The sequence below is a fragment of the Amblyomma mixtum genome, chromosome 7 (genome assembly GCF_055824585.1).
Source record: "Amblyomma mixtum isolate Tamu chromosome 7, ASM5582458v1, whole genome shotgun sequence".
Taxonomy (NCBI): domain Eukaryota; kingdom Metazoa; phylum Arthropoda; class Arachnida; order Ixodida; family Ixodidae; genus Amblyomma; species Amblyomma mixtum.
In genome coordinates, this window is record NC_143018.1 from 7703868 (window position 1) to 7729702 (window position 25835).

The 25835-nt window shown below is 46.3% G+C and overlaps 2 protein-coding genes across 3 annotated transcripts in view; one reads left to right on the forward strand and one right to left on the reverse strand.

Annotated features, from left to right (window-relative positions):
- Positions 1-1156: 1156 nt before the first annotated feature.
- Positions 1157-18987, reverse strand: LOC149334879 (acid sphingomyelinase-like phosphodiesterase 3b). The gene is made up of 7 exons (XM_089551514.1): positions 18552-18987; positions 16365-16581; positions 12480-12727; positions 11501-11661; positions 9459-9651; positions 5074-5270; positions 1157-3830 (listed from the first exon to the last, which is right to left on the reverse strand). The coding sequence occupies exons 1-7, from the start codon at positions 18715-18717 to the stop codon at positions 3408-3410; spliced, it is 1605 nt and encodes a 534-aa protein (XP_089407640.1). The 5' UTR covers positions 18718-18987; the 3' UTR covers positions 1157-3407.
- Positions 18988-19059: 72 nt separating this feature from the next.
- The window catches only part of LOC149334880 (protein FAM110B), a 30863-nt gene continuing 24087 nt past the window's right edge, over positions 19060-25835 (forward strand). Inside the window, exons 1-3 of one of the 2 annotated variants that reach the window (XM_089551515.1) lie at positions 19060-19139; positions 19250-19326; positions 22782-23005. In XM_089551515.1, the coding sequence (XP_089407641.1) occupies positions 22858-23005 (148 nt within the window). In that variant the 5' untranslated portion in view covers positions 19060-19139; positions 19250-19326; positions 22782-22857. Of the gene's footprint in view, positions 19140-19249; positions 19327-19581; positions 19965-22781; positions 23006-25835 lie in introns of those variants that run through there. The other variant, XM_089551516.1, reaches the window with a different exon arrangement.

The window sequence follows — 25835 nt, forward strand, 5'->3', positions numbered from 1 at the left end:
AATCAATAAGCTATAGTATGATGTATTACAATGTGCAGTGCATTTAGCACTTCTTGAAGAAACAAATATTGCTACACAACACTCAAAATTGGTCATTTTTTCACAGCAAAAAAAGAGTTAACGCTTTCAGTGAGAGTATATGAATTTCATATTTGAGTCTTTTTATTACAAACCTGTTTTTGTGCTAACACACGTGGAGACTTCAGCTCTCCTGTACTCCGAACAATCTGTGCCGCCGCGGTGGCTCAGTGGTTATGGTGCTCGGCTGCTGACCCGAAAGACGCGGGTTCGATCCCGGCTGCGGCGGTTGAATTTCTTTGCAGGAAAAATTCTAGAGGCCCGTGTACTGTGCGATGTCAATGCACGTTACAGAACCCCAGTTGGTCGAAATTTCCGGAGCCCTCCACTACGGCGTCTCTCATAGCCTTAGTCGCTTTGGGACGTTCAACCCCATAAACAAAACCAAACCGAACAATCTGTGGGCATGCTTTTTTGTACATAAGGCTAGCGTAGAGGGCATTCAGTATGGTAACTTCCAAGCTGACACTGGCCCAATCATGAAAGCCATGCAATATGCAAGGTCTGCCTCCCTGTCACCACAAATTAACTCGGTGTCGTGTCCCAAGTCAGCTCTCAAAAACATGGCACCATTTCCCTTGCAAATAGTCTCATTTTTTCCCCCAAGAACAATGGGAGCTCCTGGCAAGGATAAATACAAACACCCTTGCACCTTTGAGTCCTACAACCTTCCCATTGCCACTCCTGCGCCTAATTATCATCCAATTTGAGCATGAGGACAACACAACTATCACAATTATCATCACCTGCTGCAGCAGCCCCAAGGAACCAAACTAGGTGCTTTCCCATCTTGCCATAACACAGGAGTCTTTCTGCTGCACTTATGCCACCGATTAATTGTTTGCTGTGTATATGAAAAGTTAGGCTCGTATTTGGCCTCCAGAAAAGGGAAGTAGCACCGAAACAGACAACACACAGAAAGCTAGACGGGGAGTGTAGTCTGTTTCGGAACTACAACCCTTTCCAGGAAACATGCACCAACGAGCCCCACAACAAGTATTACTCGCGTTTGGTCATGGCCCTAGCAAAAACTGACTTATTCGGTTTTTATACTTTTCTATGCAGTCAAGTACACACGTATTTTCAGAAAGTTCTTTATTTTTACAACACCCATCAACACACTTCATTCTCAACTAAAAAATCTGCGTCATAATATGCACAAGCTATTCAAATGGATGTTCAAAATGCCTGAAGGCACTGACAATGAAGGTTCTGGTACCTTAGGGTAAACATACTGGTATATATGCATGTGGTTCTGCAGCAATATTGCAAAACCACCTTAGACTAGCTTCGTTAACAGGCAAAAGGTGCCTTCCATTCTGAGCCCTGCCACAGTAGGTCCCCAGAATGTTAGTGCAGAATATTTAGAACACATTTTTTACAGTGAACTTAGAGTCCTGGTGCGATATTCCCATGCCAGCACTCCATACTATGTATTCGTCACCATGTATGTTACAGCAAGAGTCAACAAAGACACTGACTACTAGAAGCAGCCACAAACCTTTCCCAACGACTCCCTATGCAATGACTATTGCTGAATTCCAAACGCAGAAATAGAGCACTTCCAGATCAACTTTTTCTACTCTTCTCAGAGCAAGGCTATTCCAACGCCAAATCGAGATTGGGAATAGCTTGTTCCAATGGCAGATTGGGAGCAGTTGATGTGCAAAGATACCCCCGGTAGAGCAGTCCAGACTGCTCTGCCAAAACTGGCACATTTAACCGGATGCTTACCATTCCATAGCAGACAGCACGCATAGGAAAGCACAAGGAATACTGGGTGCTTTTCTCCCTCAGTGGTACGCAATCAACCCTAGCATGCTTCAGCTGGAGCACGGCACAGCGACGGTGGCTGCATGCACTGAAGTATCGGAGGCTTGGCATTGCTCAATTGTGGTGCACACATCTCAAGTGCTGCCTCTTCAATACGTCGACATATCAGCTGATTTCGTGTTTTACTAGAGAGAGGGAGGGGGGGCACGATTACGGTAGGCCTGAACATTTTGAGATAACATTATATCGTAATAATATTACTTTTACAATTCTCCAGAGCTCCCCCACGCGTTATTTTTGTGCAAATACAGTACAACAGCCATTTTTCCGTCACACTGTCATTCCTGTAACAACAATAGCATGAAAAAAAAAGAATGTGGCTCTTGACACACAATTCCACGAAAAATGCTTAAATCCATGATTTTTCGAAGAATCGCGGAATATTGTGAAACAGGTTGCCTTAAGCATGCCTACAGTAGCACTTCTGTAGTATACAACACAACGTTAGTGTAGTTTGTCATCAAGGCACTGGAGCAGTACAGAACCAAAGAAGTCGGTGGGGACAACTAAATAAGGACATCTTATCTGCCTTCCTCACTGCAGTTCTACACTACAACTGAGAGTGAACATAACAATGCCAGTTGTAGTAAATCACATCACACACCTTCGTTGTAGTCACGCAATTGATGTCGAACCTACCCAGTGAAATGTGTGTGCAGTGCAAATCACAAGTACAATAAATGCCTTTACACATTCATTGCATTATTAGTCTATGTATTATCATGCATGTACACAAGCTAAGCAAGCTAAGCACGCATAATCCCTAATCGTGATATTATGACATATACTGAAATTTGTTCCCACCATGTGTAACACAACCATGGCAGTGAAAACTGCACAACTAGCTAAAAGTAAGCTCATTCTGGCAGTCAAATATTGCAGTTAATAAGTAGCAGCACTCAACTATCAATCACTCCAGGATAAGTCATAAAACCAGAAACACACTCTTTACAGATTTCACAGCCAGCTTGGGCTAGATGTCCTCTACAATAAAAGCTTGCCCATAAAGCAGACAAGATCAGTCAACAATGTCTCCTGTATGACTGCCCACTTGATCACAGTTCTTTCTATGTTCCGCCTGATTCAGACAGTACATTCAAGCAGCATTTACGCCACAGCACTGCTCAGAAAACGGCATATTACTTTGATAGAAAACAAAAAATTGAAGTGCTAATGCACCATAAACTAGCAACACAAGAATGGCTTCAAAGTCTGAAAGCAAAGGCAAGTAGGCACAGAAACTCTCAACAAAGATTCATTAAAACAGGCCTGCACATCTAATTAAATCACCTTTCCTGTAGATTTCAACTGTCAAAAACTAACAAAGCCGCTCCCTTTTTTTCTCTTTTTGTCCTCATATGCTCTTCAACCAGGGCTGTAACAGCCTCGGAACAAATAAAGGTGCGATGCCAGTTTCGATCAGCAATGCAGCTCTCAACAACTATGTGATAACAATGCAGCAAAAATCTTTTCTGCAGTCTACTGCCACGCACAAATCAACTAAAACGGCCATAGCGTGGTCCCTGCATCATGTGTGCTCTCTTGGCTCGCACCAACAGCACAATGCCGGCGACAATCACAACAGACACCGACATGCCCACAAGAACATCCCTGACAGTTGTGGTGGCCTCGTCGTGGCCGCTCTGCTGGATGCTGTAAGCGTGCAGCTTTCCTCCTTCGGACATGCAGGCTGCGTGAGAGTCCTTGCGGGAAGCCAGGATGGCACAGAGCATTGTCTGACGGCAAGCAGTGTCACAGGGCCCCACGTCCTTGAGCGAGGAGCTGAGGCTGATGTACCGCGACAGCAGGTCCGGTGAGCGGGCGATTCGGTGAGCCAACTCCACGACAGAGGCAGTACTCAGGTCTGCCTGTCCCAAGTCACGGCTGGCTGAATACAGGTGCTCCCAGTCTGGCTCCTTCTGCAAGATGAGAAAATTATTAATGCGAAAGCATTACTAGTCCCATTATGAGCTCACTCACTCCATTCACTTTCACTTTTCCAGAACTACAGTTAAACCCACTTTTAACAATATTCAAGTGCCATGGAAATACCATTGTTATAACCAATAATTGTTATAACAGGGTTGTGCCGAAAAAAAAAAGAAAAGATGACAAACTTCAGAGCATTTATTGGCAGTAAATACCCGGAGGCGTTTGAGTGTTCTAATGCCTGTAAAAGCTCTTCAATTCGAACTTCAGGAGACCGGAAAAACGTTCACCGTTCACCAATGACCAAAGCACCGCCATCACTGCACTGGCGGGAGCTTCGCGGACCTCCAAGTCACAGGAATCAAGCAGGCTTTCCGGAAGCGATTCTTACGAGAAATTCAAGAAGCGTGCAGTATCAAGGGTGCGGTGACAGCTGACAAGAGAATAACCGCGCTGGCTGCTGGCGCGCGCACTGCACCGACTGATTGGGAGTACGCATGGCACACATAGCCAATGCAGCAACGCAGCAGCTCCCCTGACGCAATGGCTCCTGCCCCTGGGACACATGAAATTTGTGAAGTGGGGACCGTGGGGAAGTTAGCGAAGAACAGGGGAAGATGGAACAACGCACGCGCTGCTGGTGCCAGCCATAGCTCAGAATGCAAAGAACAAAGAAAAATGCCTCTACGCATTTTTTCTGTGAGCGGCGCACCCCTCAGAAATGTTAATAATGGACTGCTCCGCCAAGGCTCCCTACCATGCTCCCTACTTTCTTCTCTGCATGGGCCATTTGCTGAGGGGAACGCATCCGTTGTTTCTCTTGCCTGTGTCATTGCGACACGCAAGCATCCTCGAGGCGACCGGTGGCAGCGTGTCCGAGTGCGTGGCCACGGGTTCTTTTGCTTTCGTGGCGTCGCTGCGCCGGCTCAGTCTGTTGCTAGGCCCCACACGTGCGCTTTTGTGTTGTAAACATGGTTTTGATGGTGTGGTTGTAGCATTTCCATGTCTGTTTGTTTTTTCTATTATGGTTGACACTCAATGAAAATATTTGATATAATCAATAATGTGTCTTCACAGCATTGCTATAAGCAGGTTATTTTACCATAGAACACATAGTAAAGCTGATGGTGCTGCGAATGACCACTGTTATATCCGATATATTATTACAACCAGTATTGTTACAAGTGAGCCTGACTGTATACATCGGCAAAGCACAATGTTGAAGGCAGTCACCTGCGAAGCGGCAGCCAAATTGGCCTTGACCAGGTCCAGGTAGTAGACGTCGTAGTCGAGGAGGTGTCCGGTGGAGCGCCGGTACGTGTACAGTCGTACGGACGGGTTCGTTGGCACAGAGACTCGCCTGTAGGTGGGACTGCTGCTGCCCCACGGTGTCACCGATCCGGCCAGCTGTATCGAACTGACTGGCGCACCTGCACTTGCATTGCGTATGAGACCGACAACCGTCAACATCAGGCCACACACACATCTGAAGAGGGCTTCCAAAAACCCTCTCCTTAGCACACCTCCTTTTGGAGCACTTGCTCCTTTCAGTCACTACCCGTCCATCATGGCTCACAACCATTTCGTTTTATTTCTATTTCCTCTCATCGACTTGCACCAAGGCTGTGTGTACCCTGTGCCACTGATAATAAAATCACCACCATCAGCCTAAGTCCACTGCAGGGCAAAGGCCTCTCCCACATCCCTCCAATCAACCCTGTCCTGTGGTGCCAGCTGCAGCTACCTTATCCCTGCAAACTCCTTAAAGGGACACTGAGGAGAAATTGAAGTTGGCTTGTATCGACAGGACACCAGCTCCTGATTACAAAAACGCCACTCATACTGACAACAAAGCTCTTGTAACGGAGAAAAGAGCAAGAACCAAAATACAGGTATCGCCGCCACAGGCCAAACTCACAAGTACACGCGTGATGACGTCATAGGACAAAACAGTGTTGCTAGAACCAAAGGTTCTTGCAACGCTAGAACATGAGGAGCCACAAATCACTGAGGCGCAGCCAATGCATGTGGAAATCTCTTTGACGTCGCCAGATGGCGCCACGTACTCAGCAGCTACGCGCGCGCCTGCAGCATCGGGACCAATCAGCGCCTGCTTGCCGGCGGTAGGCGGGCTCCCGGTATTCTGCTAAGCGTAACAAGGTACACGGTATGCTAAAAATGTCTATTTGCTAGAACTTCGTTGACGACTTCGAGAACGGGATCCATCGTAACATTGGCAAAACGCTGGTGCAAACGTAAACGAAGTGACGGTAGCGACGGCCGCAATAGCCAATAGATGCCTTCAACAAGCGGCCGGCGGTAGCTTTCGTTTCGGCTGCTGCCAGGCCGCACTGCTGGTCGCCAGAAATCACGAAGTCTGCGTTACGTCATGTGCACGTCATGTTCCACGTCACTTAGTCCTGTGTCGTCATAAGAGAATTCCAAGTTTGAATGAGAGCGGCGGGAAAAACTTTTTCAACTTCGAATCAAAATTTCTTAGAAATAAATACATCTTTCGCTGCCGGCCAAGTGGCAACAAAGCCATGAAATGCCGAACTATCGGATTTTGCTTAAAAAAAAAATATTAATAGAGCTCTCCTCACTGTCCCTTTAACCTCATCCACCCACCTGACCCTCTGCCGCCCATGCTCTAGTTGCCTACTCTAGGAATGCATTAGTCAATGCCCACTTCTAGATGTAGCGCCATGCGTGCCGTCATCAATCACCACTGCATGAGCGGAGGTACGGTGTCTAAGGGAGGAGAAGTTGGTCTGCGGTGGCCCGCGCCCACGTGCACCCATGCACTGCCTCCTCGCAGGCGTGCAACGGTCCGCTCTGCGAGCAAGCAGTGCTGTGAAATGTGCTGCAAGTGATAGATTGTCTGCGTCAAACTCGCCACCCATAGCATTGCATCGACCACACCACTCATAGCATTGTCTTTCTAGTATAAACAGTCAGCTTATATAATACAATGCAAAATGGCCTCAGCCAGCTCTTTCTCAAGAACGAGCGATGCAACCGGTGGAAATGCTTCATCTGCCACTCAACAAGCTGCTCAAGCGGAGGCTAGGCAGCGCCTTTGAAAGGACACTGCTGTTTACACCACTGAAGCACGTGCTCGTCGTCGCCACCATGAGGACCCTATCGCTTGCGCCCCAGAAGCAGACAGAGCTGCACTCAAATTTCGCATTAGGGAGTATCGTAATTGTCCTCAGAATTTTTTTTTTTTCTAAGCCTTCACCACCACAAGCAGACAGATGTTAGAAAAGCAAACTCGGCTGATGATGACGACAGTGGTGCCCCAAAATGCTTTCAACAAACAAAATTCCGGCTTTATTGGGACTGCATGTCAAGTTGTGCCAGTGCAGATGTGACCTGCATTTCTCTTTTCCAGCATTTACCATTCGCTTGCAATCCTAAGCAAATATTTCAAGCAGGCTGACTAGGAAGTGGAGAAGATGCTACCGGAGGCACACATGCACCTGGAACTTTCTACCATACGCTGACACTCCAGTAAACTGGCAGCATGAAGAGCTCGGCAAACAGTGCCCACTTATCTAGAAAGGGTTTAAAGATGGCAGCTTGTGATGCAGATGGTGCTGCTGTAGCCACGCAGCCCAGCTTTGCACAGCAAGTGGCAGTTGTGCACAGTATTTTAATAATACGTGCTACACTCGCCCACAACAACGTCTCCACGATATATTAACACAAATTTCAGTGCTTAGCTAGCTGGACATAAAACGTACGGCAATATAAAACCAGAGCGTTAGATTTACAGCCACGCTATTCTCCCCTGAAATAAATGCCACTGGCAGGCAATGCAGACAAGCATTCAAGTGAAAAGTGACTGCAGCCCGTATTTTAATCCAGCGAATGAGACATTTGCAGGAACTTTTCCCAAAGCAATATAGCAAAAAGAAAAGTGCGACAGGCATGTAGCTAATACTGCCTGTCACCAAGAGTAAGTGTAGCCGTGAAAATGCAATGGAGCAAGTCGGCGCTAACTGCTGTCTTGCAAACATAGATCAAAGCAGGTGTCTTAGCATCATACAGCACTACGCAGGGAGAATCTGCTTCTTGGTGACAATCTCATTTGGTTCCCCTTCCTTCCTCTTCCCACTTTCCCCGCACTACAGTAAAAGCTCGTTAATTCGACCTTCGTTAATTAGGAAATCCGGATAATATCGAACCGCCGGCACGGTCCCATCCTACGACCATGCAGGAGTATAGCATCCAATGCTCGCTAATTCGGACGTATAGGTCTCGCACGGGTTAATTCAAATGGACAGTCCAGTCTTCAAGAGTAGTCTGACTGCATAGTTTCGGTTCTCTGAGCTTCGCATCAGCCCGCAGTGAGAGCGGCTTTCGGCCATGTATCAGCCAGACAACTGAAACCTGCTGCACGCAGTATCAGACGCTAATTGATGCCACTGCACATTTCCTCTCGCTTCCATCTGCGTGGTTCTTCCATTGTGCCAAAACTATGCACTCATCACGTGCCATTCACTGTTTAATCAGTGCACCTGCTTGTGAGCAGGCACCACCGCTACCACGTCACAATAGGAAGGGTGCCGGGGAAGCCCTTGTTATTTTGAAGCAGCTCTGCTTCGACACTTCTGACAGTATACGCGCACGCTGATAGAAATGTAAAAAACATCCACTGTCATGCTTTTCTCATCTCAAAAGCAGGTGACCATTGCCCAGTCTTTCAGTGAATTCAGCCGCAATGCGTTTTTTGCCAGTTTATTTCACGGTCATTCAATAATTCGAGCTCCGGAAAACTGGAGCATTTTTACTTTTTTTTTCTCATCCCTTGACGTTCGAATTAATGATCTTTTACAGCATTACTCAACAGGAACAGTGGGTTGGTTGGTTGGTTGGTTTATGGGGTTTAACGTCCCAAAGCGACTAAGGCTATGAGGGACGCGGAGTGGAGGGCTCCGGAAATTTCGACCACCTGGGGTTCTTTGACGTGCACTGACATCGCACAGTACACGGGCCTCGAATTTCTCCTCCAAAGAAATTCAGCCGCCGCGGCCGGGATCGAACCCGCGTCTTTCGGACCAGCAGCCGAGCACCATAGCCACTGAAGTGGGCTGCTCCCAGAACCAACAACCTGGCAAGCTGGCCGCCCACCCTGTCAGCAGCTAATGTGACAGCACTCACTTTTTGCCACTGCAACCTTGAAGGCTCCAGAAACAAGAGGTTCTGACCCCTACATAGTTGTTCACATTCCGCTCACTCCTTGGAGCTTGCGTCTTAAGCCATGTAGATTAAGCATTAAGCGAAAGTAATTACTGCACAAGCCGCCGCGGTGGCTCAGCGGTTATGGTGCTCGGCTGCTGACCCGAAAGACGCGGGTTCGATCCCGGCCGCGGCGGCTGGAATTTCTTTGGAGGAGAAATTCTAGAGGCCCGTGTACTGTGCGATGTCAGTGCACGTTAAAGAACCCCAGGTGGTCGAAATTTCCGGAGCCCTCCATTACGGCGTCCCTCATAGCCTTAGTCGCTTTGGGACGTTAAACCCCATAAACCAAACCAAACCAATTACTGCACAAGTGCGCTCGTAATGCAAATGACAGAACAAAAGAAGGTGAAAGCTGGAAAAAGAACACTTGCCATTCTTGTCCGAGAGCACCACAAAGCCGTTGCTGTGCTGGTGACCAAAGAACTGCCCGGCCACAACGTCCTTGTACTGGGCTATCAGGTCCTGGTACCTGTCGTTGATATCCTCAAAGAACGCCACAGAGGCAGGCTGGCCGACAAGGGCACGGCTGAAGTAGCCTGGGCCAACATGTCCCGATATGAACACCTGACAGAGAAATGGAGCACAGAAATGTGTCACCTTTTTTTTTCCCACTGCTCGCATGCAGGCTTGAAGCAAATTAAAGGGTCAGTAAAAAGAAGCAAGGAAAGCTTCATGTGGACTGTCAGGTGCTTAAAAAACAATTTCCAGGCTTCTAAACCTACACCTTAATTAAAACAAGCCCTTGTGCACTTTTGCAACATATCATGCACGCTTTTTGTCAAGAGCTTTTAAGCCATCCACTTCTCAAGAAGTTGATTTGCTATCCTCGCCAGATGAGGCTAGTTTTGAAAATGTATTGCAGGAAAAAATCAATTCCTCACTGCTTGTTTTGAACACCTCCATGGCGTCACGGGAAGACTGAAGTTTCAGCGGCACTGAAATTCATGCACTGCTATTTGGCAGTGAGGAGGACGCAGACTGCAAATACGCTATTTAGACGATAGTGAAAGCAATGAGTATGACTTGATCCACAAGGTGAGGATTATTACTCGGACTATAAACCTGGCATTTCAAATGTCATTTGAGCCCGGGCTTGAAAATCCGGAAGTGTGCGGGGAAATATTCATCAATGCAATGCATTTTGCTGTTTACATCAGGTACAGTAGAACCACTCTATATTAAACTGACACAGACTAGCAAAAATCTTTACTACAGCAGGGTCTTTACTATATCAGTTGTTGGTTTATAAAAGAACTCACAAATACCTTCCATCCTGCTCTTATTGTCCCTTTATGTGATAATTATTTATTTTCAGTTATCAACTCTTGTTATCATGTTTTAGATTTTGTTTACGTCTGGTGGAATTACCCCAACTGCACGAGTTGCTTTGGAACATTAAACCCCAATAAGCCAATAAAGCAACCAAATACAATTTGGCTATGAATATGAGACCAGGCTTGAGAGACACGAGAAAAAGCCAGAATTTTAATCACCCTGGCGTTAATCGTGCAGCGTGCAAGTGCTAAGGAGGATGTGGCTAAGGATACAGAAAGAAGACGGTGAGGGTCGTTGAGAAAGAGAAGGCACTGAAAGAGTTGGACGGAGCACGGAAAGCAAAGAAATGCAAACGGGCGCAGGACTGAGCAGCTCAAAGCACTGAGCAGCGGAGTACAGTGGTAGTGGTGGATTGTACAGCGTGGGAGGCTGCACGCATTAAAGTGTCAGAGGTTTGGCTTTAGTGGTCCAGAATCTGCACACAATTGTGCCATAGCATTTTCTCTTTAAATAACATCAACATATCCGTTGTTTCTGTATTTTACAGTGCTGCCTACGTTGCTTTGGGGGGGACTCTGCTATGGGTGACCTGAAGACTTTCAGCTGCGTTATAACTGCAGCATGCAACATTGTTTTTAAAATTCTCCCGAGATCTCAAAACGCTCCCCTCGCAATATGTTTGTGCAAATAAGATAAAATAGTCACATTTCTATCCTACTGTCCTTGTTACTAATGTAACAATAGCATCAAAACAAAGAATATGCGCCGCCGCGGTGGCTCATTGGTTATGGTGCTCGGCTGCTGACCCAAAAGACGTTGGTTCGATCCCGGCCGCGGCAGCTGGAATTTCTTTGGAGGAGAAATTCTAGAGGCCCGTGTACTGTGCGATGTCAGTGCACGTTAAAGAACCCCAGGTGGTCGAAATTTCCGGAGCCCTTCTCTACGGCGTCTCTCATAGTCCGAGTCGCTTTGGAACGTTAAACCCCATAAACAAACAAACAAAGAATATGCCTTCTAACACAAGATCCCGCGAAAAATGTTTAAATCTGCGATTTTTCGCAGAATCGCGGGAAACTAGGAACGTTAGGGATGACAAGCCCCCCCCTCTTTCCCAACTCTTATGGGCACTTCATGGCACCTTCTGTCCCTGGTGTTGAGCGTTGTGCAGCTGGTCTCTCAGCCAGGCCATCTGGGGGTCACTAGGTCCCGGCTGCTCGCCCTTGTTACCAGTGTACCACAGCACCGAATTGAGGCACACCAGCAGAATGTTCTTGGACAGTGACCGGCTGTAGTAGCCACCTGCACGGACAGCACACAACATGCTCGCGTCTTTGGCCCAGAAGAACCAACGGTGTGACAACATCCACAGCCAACGTGCATGTGCGGACTGGCCTGAGACACTGCAAACACTGGAACACTAAAAACACTGGCAAAGCCTGAAATTCCCAAAAATCAGAAGCTCCTGTTGCACAGATATGGAGCCCAATGTACACAAATTGTAGCTACTTTCCAGAGCACTCTAATAATGTTGCAAATCCTTCAACGCGCTCTGAAAAATATGCAAGCTGGCAGAACCGGGTACCTAAAGGGACAACTGTCCCAACGCACTGGTTGCATCCTACACAGTGTTCATTTTTGTAACAACACATTCAATTACTGTCCTTGAAACAAGTACAGCAGTCATTATAAAATGAGATAGCTCAATGGCCTGCTTTACCTTTGATCATACAGACCAGAATATGATGCTCTCGCACCAAGATCGGCTCGCGCATACTCTCAAACCCAGACATCAGGCGCCATCGTTTGCTCGGCTGCCAAAACGCTACGAAGTGCCTTTGTGCCATGCACAATAAGTGAGTTTTGTAACCTCTGTGAATGCTTGAACGTGCCCATATCAACCTCCAGGAAGTACAAGAAACCATCTGGGTAGATTCCGTAATGCCTGCATAGCTGCTCAAGTTTCGACTGAGCCAAATGCTTTTTCGTAATCTATAAAGGCTATATATATATAGGGTTCGGTTATACCAAAGAACTGAACAACGTGCACATAACATCAGGGGCAGCGTTCTAGCAGAGCTTGCCAGAAACGCCAATGGCTCAAAGACAAAGGGCCTCACCACGCTCGAATGTGGCCCACGCATCCTCAGGGAGCAACTGGTTGAAGCCACCATGGTTGAGGAAACCTCGGTACAGGGTGGAATTCTTGGACTCCATGGCATTGGCCGGAACCCAGTCATGGTTGCCCAGGGTGGGCACGACAAACGAGCGGTGACGCCGAGCCCAGTGCCATAGCAGGTCCCCAATCCAACGCGTCTCATTGTACATGTCGGGCCACGAGATGCCGCTAGTGTGAGGCAGATTGTCTCTGCAGAAACAAGAAAATGAGGCAATTTAATATTAATCAGCCACCCTCAAGAAAAAAAAAAAGGTGCTTCAGTGGCTTTGGCGTTGGGCTGCTGACCCGGAGGTTGCGGGTTCAAATACCGGCCGTGGCAGCTGAATTTCGATGCAGGCGAAATAAAAAAACACCCGTTTGCTGTGCAACCCCGGTGCACATTAAAGAACTCTAGATGGTGTAAATTTATCCAGAGCCTTCCATTACGGCATCTACCGTAGCCTATATGTCGCGTCGAGCCATTAAACCCCACAACTTATTTTAGTGAAACTAGCAAGACAATGATTTATGCAGTGACCCCAAACACCAGTTATTGAATTAGCTTACTATGCGATACCTCTTCCTGTCAGCTTCTCATGATGAAGTAAGAAAAAGTATCCCATACCTACTTATGTGAGCTGCGATTTGAGACTTTCTTAGACCAAATATGATCATTCAATTTTGTGAGAAAAATACATACTTTTCAGCTACAGCCCATTTAGCTAATGTTTTCAAAATAAGCCTTGAAAACTCTCCACAAGCAATGACTTTTCAGCTTTTCTTCAAGTGCTGGCACACACGGCAAACAACAAACCACTTTGCATGCACTCAGTGGCCACATCATCTTGAATTCAGCTATCATGTCAGACAAATACAGAACAATCAAGTCTTCTATCTTCTCTTCTGCTCTCTGATCAAACTTATTTATGGCTTCTCACAATCACAGACTGCAAATCACGGTCAAAGGTTTAGCTAGGTTTTCAAGGCTGTCTGCAATAAAAATGCTGAGTCTTTCCCTCCAAACTGAAAGTATGCTCCATCACTACTGCCCCAGCTCCCACTATACACTGTGCTGTCATGCTGCAAGAGAAACAAAAATAATTTTGCTTCCCTCTACTTTTTTTTACAAAAGGACAAATACCAATGCCACATATTATTCCATTGGTCCCTCCCCTCTGTTCCCTTTCCCTTGTGTTGTTGTTGTTGTGACTGAGAGAAGGATGAAAAAGAAATTGCACGGGCCTGCTACTGGCTCTAGCCAAGCCACCACCGCTGCCAACGTGCAGATAGAGGAGAGGTAAGAGATCAGAGGAAAGAGAGAAAGGCAAGAAAAGACGCGCGTCGCAGCAACAACTGCGTCCGCCGGAGCGGACGCTGCTGAAAAAATCAGATAAGCGGCCGAAGCCGCGCTCGCCGAAGCGAGGTCAGATACTCTTCCGCAGCCTTTCCCTTGCTCCATTAGCTTTAACTGTCTATCTGCAACAAAAGGAAATATAATTTGAAGCCAATATCATGACTTCGGAGTGGACACGGCAATTCTACAGCAGCACAGCTCTAACACAAAGCAACAAATTATACATAGACGATGCAGAGAAAAACATGAGTGCACAGTTCAACACCCGCACTCTGAGTTTACTGATGCCATGCAGTTTATAAGTTCAAAGCTTCACAGTTTTTATAAGTTTTGCACAGACTGCTCCGAAAGTCATTCACGGTATCCCAATGAACTTGCGCAAACATGCTTGTACTGAATAAAATACATAGAAGCACTGCCTTACAACACAAGCTGCTTGAAATAGAACAAAGTCAATGAAGCTCTACTTCCTCCCTGATTAGGGTTAAAGGTGTTAACATAAGAAAGCACAGACATATGAACAAAACAAGATTCAATCACTATAAAGATATCAGCGCAACACCAGCAACAAAACTCTCAAATGCCTAAAAATTTATTGCCCCAACACTAGAACCAAAGCAAATGGAGTCATCACGCTGCCGACACAACGCTTACAACACACCCATAAACTATACTGAAAATGAAACTACATGGTCTGTTCTGAAAGTAGTAGGACTGGTTTTTTCCTGGGCGAACGGGCGGATGAGAGGTGGTCTGCGCGTGCATGATCGTTGAAGGGGGATATTGGGAATGCTGGGAAAAATCGGCAGTCGGCTCTCGGCCGTTGCAGACAGGAGGTCACTTGTACTGTGAACCCCTGCCGAAACGTCTCGTCACGCAGAATCGTCGAACGTTTACTGGATCAGCAATACGCGATCACATTTTGAGTAAATCTTGGTAAAACGGGCAAAGAGACTCACAAAATGATTAAGGAGGCCTACGGTGACGGTTCCATGGGTAGATCAGGTGTTTTTTGAGTGGCACAAGCTTTTCCGAGAAGGTAAGCAAAGAGTGGAGGAAGACGACCGCTCCAGACGCCCTTCGACCAGCAAGACCAACGAAAATGTGTAGCGAGTGAAACATTTACTTAACAGTGATCGTAGATGAGTATCAGAATGATTGCTGATGACTTGAGCATTCCTCAAACCCAAGTTTTTGAGATCGTGACCGAAAACTTATCCATGAGGAAAGTTGGTGCCGGGAGTGTTGTCAGAGGAGGAAAAGGCCAACCGGTAGGATCTTCTTCATCATGTGAATGAGGACCCCGATTTTTTGCCCAGCACAAGGCGGCAACGCTGCCTTAGTCCCCCTACAGCCTCGACTTGGCCCGCCAGACGTTTTTCTATTCCTGAGAATAAAATCGACGCTCGTGGGGAAACATCACGGATCGGTAGAGGTGGTTCAACAGGCCGTGACGAGGGAGCTAAACAGCATTCCGGTCCAGGAGTTCCTGGAGGCGTACGAAAACTGTAAAACTCATTGTCAGCAGCGTGTAGGTGCGGAAGGGTGCTACCTTGAAAAATTGTAATCGTTTATACTATTCTCTTGAATAAATTTTGTTTAAAAAAATCAGTCCTACTACTTTCAGAACAGACCATGTATACTGCTTAAAGAAGGGCCTCAGTTTAAATATGTCGGCTTAACCCTGCTGCAATACAGGCTGGTGTGAGCTCAATGTTTCCCCCTTCCGCTGAACATTCCTGAAATATGCTAGCCCAACATTCAAGCCTGATAAGGTTCCACAACCCTCACTACAGGCTGATATGATCTCAATGTTTTCCCCATACACTGCACATTCCTACAATTAGCTAGTATAACGATCGGGGGCTTGGACAAGTGGAGGTTCCACCACTGTCACATTTTTCTCGCGCATGCTTATGTTTTAAACTGACTTTCACAGTTTTATGTTTTCATTGTTTTAATCACTCCTCCCCATTTCTTTCCTATCTTTTCATGCTTATTCCTTTCATGTAGGTCATTCACAGCTGGATGCAGATTGAACCTTGGTCACTCTTCGCTTTATCTTTCAGCTGATATTATCGTTACACCTTATGCATAGCTTCTGTAGCCGTGCTATACATGAGCATCGAGATGTTTTAATAAAGGGTACTTATTATTGTAACGGAACAATTGATAGCAAAGCAACAGTTGAAATGGTGGAACTGTAGCTTCCCGTAATTGGTGATGCAGTTGTCTGCGTAAATGGCTAAACAACGGTTACGCCCATGCTTTCTCACTGTTACTTCATTCTGTGTGCACAATGCAAAATGCTTACCAGTAAAAATAAGTATTATTCAAAGCTGAACTAAGCAAAAGTTGTTCAAGCACTGAGCTCTGTTCAATGATGTCCTATGAGAGGCCCCACTGATCACCTACATCCGCATTCCGTGCAAAAACAATGACCTCAGAGATGCCCTATTCAACTGCCTAAAGAAGCCATGCAAGCACACTTACCCTGTCCACAGCACAAAGTCTACTGTGGGGTGTATCTTTTCCATGGCTTCTATGGCAGACTGCGCCAACATTTTTGGAGCATCACACAGGAAGTCACCGTATGCCCCAATGTCGTCCATCGTTGTGTGGTTGACATCAAAGTGGCATGACAACTCCCGACTACCTCGTGTGGAGTAGTCCTTGTCCACATGAAAGTCAGTTACATGCCAGAAGTAGCCTGCCAGAAGAAAAAAGCAAAACAGCAGCTGGTCTATGCCACTACCAGTACTAGGCACAAGAACAAAATGCCTCACAGTCAGCAGCTTGGTACACCCCAGCACTACACCAAGGAGAAATGATGACGATGGTCACAACCTATGGATACAGCCTTTCTAATGGGCACTTCATTTACGCTTTGTATGAAAACAGTTTGAGTATTGAATACACAGAGCTTCACCTTCGCAAACCAGTGGTTTGTCTAAACTACTCAAAAACCCCTTCGTCATCACTTCTACAACCACAAAAATCAACCCATTTTTGGTTTCCACTTAAAGGTTATTTTAATGTTGTAAAATGTGCACCTCACAGTCCTCAAAACATATAGAACACAAGCTAAAAGTGCTGTACAATATGGCTCATACTCGCAGCCATGACTCTGTCTGTCCATTACATCTGAAGTGAAAGTCATTACTAGTCACAAATCATGGCTACCTTAGTCATTAACCAGAAAAAAAATCCTAAAACCTAGTGCACAGTGAGAATCGAACCACCATCCTTTTGCTCCATAGCCAAGCGTGCTAACCACTATGCTATGCCGACTTCCTGCCAACACATATGCAGTTCTCCCTGTCTAGCGTAAGGAGGCTGGAGAGTGTTGCGGGAAAGGCTTTCGCCTCATCACACTTTAGATCACCAAAGTGCCCCCTTGAAATTTTTTTTTATACATTCGGGACTCATTATTAAGACACATTAATGCTGTGTGTGACTGTTCTGCGTCCCAAATTTGAGTACATCACAATGAAATGCTATCTGTTGCTGTACTTCTTTCATTAACACGGGTTCCATGTTATCCTAAGCACCCGAACAGTGCGCAGGTTTTGGTTTGTGTACAAGATGCATCAGAAGCAAACAGATCTTGCTTCTCACACCTAATATAATTAGCATTCCGGTTATGGCAAACTTTTGGGTTACAGTACGCTGCTGCCAAAATATGACGTCAGGAGGTTGACACATACGCACAGTACTTCTCTCAAGTTCTAGTAGCGAGCAGCAATGACCTTTGATCTGAAAACTGTGTTCCGTTTGCTTGTGACATCAGCCATACAGCAGCGTCGCAACAAGCGTAAGGTGTGCACACGATAATGTACAGCTGAAATATGTAATAGCAAACACAACAAAGCCTACACATTAAGTTACAAGCATGTCTTTCGTTGTTTATTTACTTCTCCTCAATCATGTGCATCGATTTCACTAAAAGGAATAAAAACATAATACAACTCCCTCTACCCGCAAGTACACCCCCCCCCCCCCCCCCCCCCGAAATTTCCATACATACACACATAAAAGTGAGGCAAGCAAAAGTGAAACTGGAATGCTTTCGTCGACATCAATCACCGAAGAAATTCACGAACGTTGCTATTACGGACACCAACACCCTTGACGATCAGGCAGTAAAATATGAAAGCGAAAAGCGTTATAAAACGAGCACAAGGGCGCAGCCACAGACAGGTGTTTGCCCTTGGGCTCGTTTCATGCCAGAGTAATTTCTGTACGATTCATCCATCCCCCAACTCGATCGTAACTCCACGCAATAACACTTTCTATGGATAGACTTCCAGCACAGTCCAAAAGCTGGCATTAAGCTGGGTCTCAAAACTGCTGGGAGGGCAGCGGTGGGCAGCACTTTACGCAGAAGGGAACTACGCACCGAGTGCATGGAATTAACGAAGCTCAGGTGCGATATGGAAGAAACGCAATTCGCGTCTACTTTCGCACAAGTGGCATGGGATACACTACGACATGTATTGACTCGAGCCAACAGTGCGTGACCAAATGTAAAAATATACTCAGCATAAAAACAAATTAGCAACGCAGTGACCTTTCAAGGCTTTTCTGAGCACTGCGGTATCGAATGATGACAAGCTGATGCCTACGGGTACCGAATCGATGGATGGCGAAAATGTCCAAGTTCGTCTGAAACATACGCACCGATATCATCTTGCGAGGTTGTGACATACACAGTAGATGTCAGTCGAACTAAGGCGACACAGAAAAGCAGCAGAAACAGAGCTCGCTTTGCCATGGTTATCCCACACGCACTGACGATCAGACGTCGAAGTCGAATCTTTTGTCGACTGACGAAAACCTTGGCCATGTGCCAGCTCTTGCCCGTACTTCAGCACCGCGCCGCGCGACGACTGCGCGCAGCTCGGATTTTCTCCAGTTTTCGTCGCAGCTGGCGATGATCGGCCACGACATCAGTCATAGAGCACCGTGAATAGTTCTTACAAAGCTCTGGAAATGATGTAGTCAACGCAGTCATGATTTTATGAAGTCGTTCCAACGTTACTCCGAATAGAGTGCACGTGGGGCAGCAACAGTGCAGGATAAGGATTGTAAGCAGTGCACTCTTTTAAACACGCCTTTAGTTGTTCTTTGTGCACGCTGAGTGGCGCTAGGTGCTCGGCGGAAACGACTGTGACACGCCTCACTTCCGTTCTATGGCGGAGCAGCCAGCAGAGGAGAGTGAGCGGACTGTCAAGCGTCCGCTATGAGTTGTTGCATGTTGCTACGACTGTAAGCATTTAGTTCGCCGCTGGAGAGGTTGGTGCTCACCGTGGGCTTCAACCTTGTCATTTCTGCCGCCGAACGGAAGCAGCGAGCGCTTCAGATGCAAACTTGTGCAGTGGAACAAGCCGGGTGGAGCAGCCTTGAGTGATGGATTCGAAGCCTCCGCGCTCGGGACATCACCGGTCACGTCAGGGTAAGATGCAGAAGCAGCTGCCCCTTCCACGTTACATCCGTCCGCCGATATGCTGCGGCCCTCCGCCACCGCTAGCATCAACGGTGGTCGGTTATAAATGAAAATTTTGATTTAGCCGTCTTCGCAGCCATCGACCACGCATGATCCTCGCCTGTTAGCTTAATCGATTGCGGACAGCTGTAGCTCGTCGTGTAGCCGCGCGGCCTTGGCTGGACGGCTCAGCTGCCTCCTCCCGTAGCCTTAGCGTCGTGTTTTCTTGGGAACTCTTGCCCAGCTGATGACATCGTGCTTCACGAAGCTAGCTTGGCGGGCGGCCAGAAATGTCTATTCGCCATCACTCGCTTCAAGCCCGCATCTGTCCAAACAGCGGCTGCATGCTGCATCGCCACACAGGCTGTTGCCCTCTCCCTGGCGTACGAACAGCAAACCCCGACTCTCGGAGAAACTGCAGAGCGATAACGGAGTTGACTTCCGCGCCGGATCTGTCAGGGGAAAGTTGTCGCTGATAGGAGAGTTGATTTCGGGGAGAGAGATTGGCTTCGGAAAATGTTGCTGCGATAGCAAGCTGACTTCCACTGGTGTTTGTGTCGGACACGCACGCGTGTGACTGGTGTACCGCATCGCTGTTTTATTTGCCGGTGAGTGCATGACTGAAGCTATCTTTCCACGTATTCTGCGCCGTCCACAATGCGGAGTTCTTGTCGCGACCACTTTATTCAGCTACGTTCTCCACCGATGCAGTTTAGCCGTGCATTTTAATTGGTGACGTACCGACATCTATCGACGATTTAGCGCGGGAAAAGTGGGCGATGACCTAATGAGCTCGCCGTTTTTACGACGCAAAACGCTGTGCACTTACACATCGAAGGAGCTTCAACTGCAGCACTTGTAACGCTTCGTTTTTTTATTTAGCAGCTTGGGCTTCTCAGCCTTGCTATTTACAGACATGAGAAATCCATGTACGTAAATGTTTTAAAAGTGTGGCAAAAATTTTTTAAAAAGTGGCATGTGGCTTATTTTGCTGACGTCCTCAATGTTTTCTCATGGTGTTATGAACCAAAAGAGTAGTGTGAAATTAAAAAAAAAAAAGTACAGGCCAGTAGCCTTGACGGCTACCTACCTTCTTGCCTTCTGTATGTTTCATACTTTTTTTGCCACTCTGTACTTATTGTTTTGAAATGCACCTTTTAATCAGCTAAATTTACCAGGACTCCGGTTTTACTTTCAGAGGCATTTGGAAAAACAGCTGTACACATTTAGGCATATATCATTAGACTCCTAGAGGGCCAAAGTTTATAATTGAGTATAATTTCTCCTATTCATATGTGCATACAGCATTTATACAGTATATGGAGTTTTTTGGGCACCCAAATGGATATCTCCTTCCAGTCAGCATTGAAACTAAACCAAATGTGTACATGGCAGACACTGGGCTAGCACTGGAACCGGCAAGGACTCCGGAGTGCTCGCTCTCTGCTGTCAAAATTGGATGCAGATGTGTTATGATGTAAGCATGCATGTGTGATGGGAAAGTTTTTTTTTTTTTTTTTCATCCAGGTGTCATTCAGTTTAACACAGTTCAGCACATGCTTGAAACATCCCAAAGACTGCTTTGTTTTCCTGCTTGTGTGTTCCTTCTGATCAGTTATCATCCTGTGCGGCTTCTATCTCTACATGTAGAGTTTGATGCATCACTGAAAGTCATCATCATCATCAGCTTGACTACGCCCACTGCAGGGCAAAGGCCTCTCCCATGTCTCTCCAATTAACCCTGTCCTTCGTCAGTTGCGACCACCGTATTCCCGCAAACTTCCTAATCTCATCCACCCACCTAACTTTCTGCTGCCCCCTGCTACGCTTGCCTTCCCTTGGAATCCACATGTTTTGCATGCTGTGCTAAGCATGCCCCTGTACCTTTCAATATGCTGTAAGTGCATATTCTGTAGTGGTTGCAAGCTTCCCCTGGCCCGCTGTTGAATCTTCCCTGCAGTGAAAGGAACTGTAAAGTTGCCATGCTGCACCAGAGACCAGATGGGGAATGCTAACGGAATAATTTGGAAGGTTGTCTTTGTGAATGTTGCTTATTTGCACTTGTGAGGCGATGAAATGTTTATTGTGTGTGAAGCGTTCTTCCTTGCCCGAAGAGCTCTTACTTCGGGCTTTGTTGACTTCAGGAAACAGCAGTTTGTCTCTATGTTGTGTCGTGTGTTTTTTGAAAAGTTGTATAGCCCATGCCTCAGCAGAACAGGAAGAAATAAATTCACTGAACAAACTGAATGATCATGACCCATCAGCAAAGTTGGTTTTTGGTTACATTTATGTTCATGGTCAGTGTTTTCTTGTTTTTTTGGAAGCACTAGCTGGTTGGCGTTCCAAGGACGCTTCTATTCTGCGAAATGCATCAAGAAGACACTAATTTTATTAATGTGGTATATAGCTAGCCTAACTAGCCTTGCATATTTGAGATGTACAATTCAAACATATTTGGGTGTACACTTGTCAGCTACATTGTCCCATTCTTCAATGTCAAGGTCTTACCAGGTAGTGCCAAGAGCATGCATACATGCAATTCACATTGCAGGTTCTTTGGCTGGAGTTAGGTTAACTTGTCTGGTAACGATTCAGGATGTATATGATAGTGCCAGAATCACACACACTTCAACATTCACCACATAGGCAGACTAATGGACTGGTGCTCTCATAATGAGCTACAAGTGTCATTAGCTAACTGTATACTATGATATGACCAATGTCTTTCCTGGGAGCATTGCTGTGAGTATTGGGTAGGTTTATTGTTTATTTGTGGGCACACAGCTGGCTAAATGTTTTCAGCACCCTCAAGGTACAGGTACTCCGAACATGACAGTCTGCATTTCCTGTCCTTCAACGCATTGCATTTCACTGAACCCCACATACACCGCAGGAAGAAATCTTGATGCTTACGACTGGATTTCTGGACCATTTGTATTGAGAAAAGACGCCATAATTTACGACAATTTGTTTGTTTTCATTTGGTCGTGATGGCAATGACGAAAGCATCGAGAGGTCAGGAGGCATACAACAGTCACACACACGACCAGACTGGTCGTGACACCACAGTTATCCACCCTATTGCCTCAGCATCCACTTCAGCAGTGCGATGAATTGGTTTGTGTTCCAATTCATCGCACTGCAATGCCCCAGTCTCTATCCCGGGATGGGATTAGCTCAAATATAGCTCGTCAGGCGTGCAAATTCATTGTGCTTTGTCATTTGTCACCACTGGCACCGGTCGGTCGAACAGTGAGGCATGGTCATGGGGTTTGTTTGTGGAAGTAAGTGGCATTTTGGGCTTGTTTCTGCTCTTAGTAGTGTTAACGTCATCCCCTGCAACCTACATCGCCAAGAGCAGCGACCAGTAGCAGAGGAACAATTGAAATGAACTGAATTGAAATGAACTGCAATGGTTGATGCAGGATCCAGGGATATCCCTTGGCAGGCAGCAGGGGGGCAGCAGCAGCAGCGAGCGCGTGTGCGCCGTGGTCTTCTGTGATGGCGGCTTCGGTGCACGCCTGCTGCCCGACACCGCTGCAGCCACGCACTCGACGACTCTCCGCCCAGGCTGAGCTTGGTGCTGGGGGGCAGCAGACACGACCACCCAGGCCACACAGCCATGTCACACCCGAGCAGCAGACCCCTGGTGAGTGATCGCTGTGTTAGGACAGTGTGGCGGTGGAGGGACTAGTTCCGGGTGATGCAACGAGAGGGCGCTAGCGTATTGGCAAGTAATCATCATCATGAGGGGGAGAGGCGGCGGCGGCGGGAAGATGGGTGAGGCGTGACAGCTGCACCAAGGTTTGCTGTTCACATGTGGTCAAAAGACAGCACAGCGTGAGTAAGCGCCCTCCGGCTGCGTATCTGTCATCTTTCAGTGCCATTCCAAGTGCTATTTTATTTATTTATTTATTTATTTCACAATACTGCGGACCTTATTGTAAGCCCTGGCGGGAGTGGAAAAGAACAAAGTACAGAATCCATTTCAATCAGGTACAGAAGCAGCCGCACGTTGGGGACGCATAAAATTACAGAAGGAAACGTGTCAATATAAAAGGTACATTTATAGCGTGTAATAAATTCACTGGCATCAAATATCTGTTTCGGAAGTAAATTCCAGTCCGAAATAGTACACATACGAGAACTGTACCTGAGCGCATTGGTTTCTGAGAAAATAGTGAAGTACACATAACATTAATTTCCCTGGACTTCACAAATGACCAAGAACCAGCACAGTGTAAACCTGTCTTCTTTTGGTGTCAATTCAAGCACTTTTACTTAAGTATACATTACTAATTGTTGTTGCTTCCATGTTACTAGACGCTCAAACTTTGCCACTCAAGTTGTATGTCTGGAGTTGTGTAGAAAAATACAAAAGTACTTCTTGCTGGAATTTCTGCCCCGCTTCTCTTGATTGCTGCAGCATTATCATCATCATCATGTCATACCTCAGCACCCAACTCCCAAGTCATTTCTGCCTGTATGGTCTTATAGAAGCTGCAGGAACCTGAGCATTGAAATCAATCAATCAATCATTTTTTATTCAAGACAATAATACAAAACTATTGTCTTGGAGGACGTGACAAAAGGCGGAAAAGTGCCTGACGAGGTCACGCCACCCTGTGGCAAGCAGCGGTTTGACACTCATGCAGAGTTTACAACAGAGTTTGCATGCAGAGAAATGTCTTAGATGAAACTGTATCCCCCAACCCTCTTATATTTTTTTTTTACAGTGCAAGAATATGTACAGGAACGGAGTACAAGAATAAGTGCAGCAGCTTCTACTAGCAGTACATGTTAACAAAACACTTCCAAACATAAAATACATGGAAACTATCGAACTTGAAGCACATGAAACATAAAATTGAAAACAAGAAGAAAAACATGAAAACATAACACACTAGTCTTGGTTGGTTGGTTTATGGGGTTTAACGTCCCAAAGTGACTAAGGCTATGAGAGACGCCGTAGTGGAGGGCTCCGGAAATTTCGACCACCTGGGGTTCTTTAACGTGCACTGACATCGCACAGTACACGGGCCTCGAATTTCTCCTCCAAAGAAATTCAGCCGCCGCAGCCGGGATCGAACCCGCGTCTTTCGGGCCAGCAGCCGAGCACCATAGCCACTGAGCCACCGCAGCGGCCACACTAGTCTTCCTTTAAGAATAATCCCTTCAATGTTTTCTTAAACCTGCTTAATGAAAGATTTTCGGTTAATAGGTCATGAATGACGGGATAGTTGTTTAATAAATCTGCTATCTGACAGCTTAATCTTTGATGTCCATAGTTAATATAAAACAAACACTGAAGCTTTGTACCTGAAGAGGCTTGCCCAGAACAGCGTAGGAGAGTGTGGCACTGATTACTGCGGGTGTCATCTATCTTCTGACTAGCGTAGTGTAGTTGTAGTCCTTTGTTCCACCTAAGGCTTTGCTCTCTTGCTAACACTGCGCTATAAGCCAGGCATCGCAGCAAATGCAAACATGGCACCATTCGAAAAACAAGTACAAGGTATTGGTCAAATGTTTAGGGGAATTCCCCAAGGTGGAGTAGATTTGTAATAAGGGAGTAATTACTCGTTGGCATCCACCCGAGCGCAGCCATACGGCTACAAAGGAAAGCTATACAGGGTGTTTTTTTTTAGAAGGTCCAAAATTTTTAAAGAAAGGTAAATTCCTTTAGATTTATTTTAACCCTGGGGCTATACTGAGGGCTACGGCGGACACCAGGTGAGAGGCAAACTACTTTAATTAGTTCGCTGATTAACTGATTACGTTAATTAAATTTTAGAATTTTTATTTTAGGGGATATGTTGTATTAGCAGAATTGGAGATAATCTTCCAAACAGTCCAGCCAAGAAAGAAGTTTTTCATGAAAAAATTTTTTTCGCGCGTAACGAAGCGAGAAAAAGTCTCCCTGGTAGGCAGCTTCACACTGTAACACAGCGTCTGTGAGCGCTCGCTCCGCCCTGCACTATCTGTCAATGCGTTTTTGTTCCAGCGCGGCATTCCGTGAGGCCGCGGAGCGAAGCGAGATAAGCAGCGATAGCGCAGGCCGCCAGTCCGGGACGCTTGACGCAAAGCGCAGGGCGGAGTGAACTACGTCAGAGGCGCTCCCGCCGCTGCGTTACGGTGTGAAGATGCCTACCAGGGTGACTTTTTCACGCCTCGTAACGTGCGTGAAAAATTTTTAATTAAAATTGTTTTTTCTTGGTTGGACTGTTTAGAGGACGATCTCCAATTCTGCGAATACAACATATCCCTTAAAACAAAAATTAGAAAAGTTAATTAACTTATTTAGTTAATAAGCGAACTAATTAAAACAGTTTTCCTCTTGCCCGGCGCCCGCCGTAGCCTCCAGTATAGCCCCAGTGCTAAAATAAATCTAAAGCAGTTTACCTTTTTTTAAAAATTTTGGACCTTCTAAAAAAAAACACCCTGTACAGCTTTCTCAGAAACTTCATAGTTAAAGAAAAATT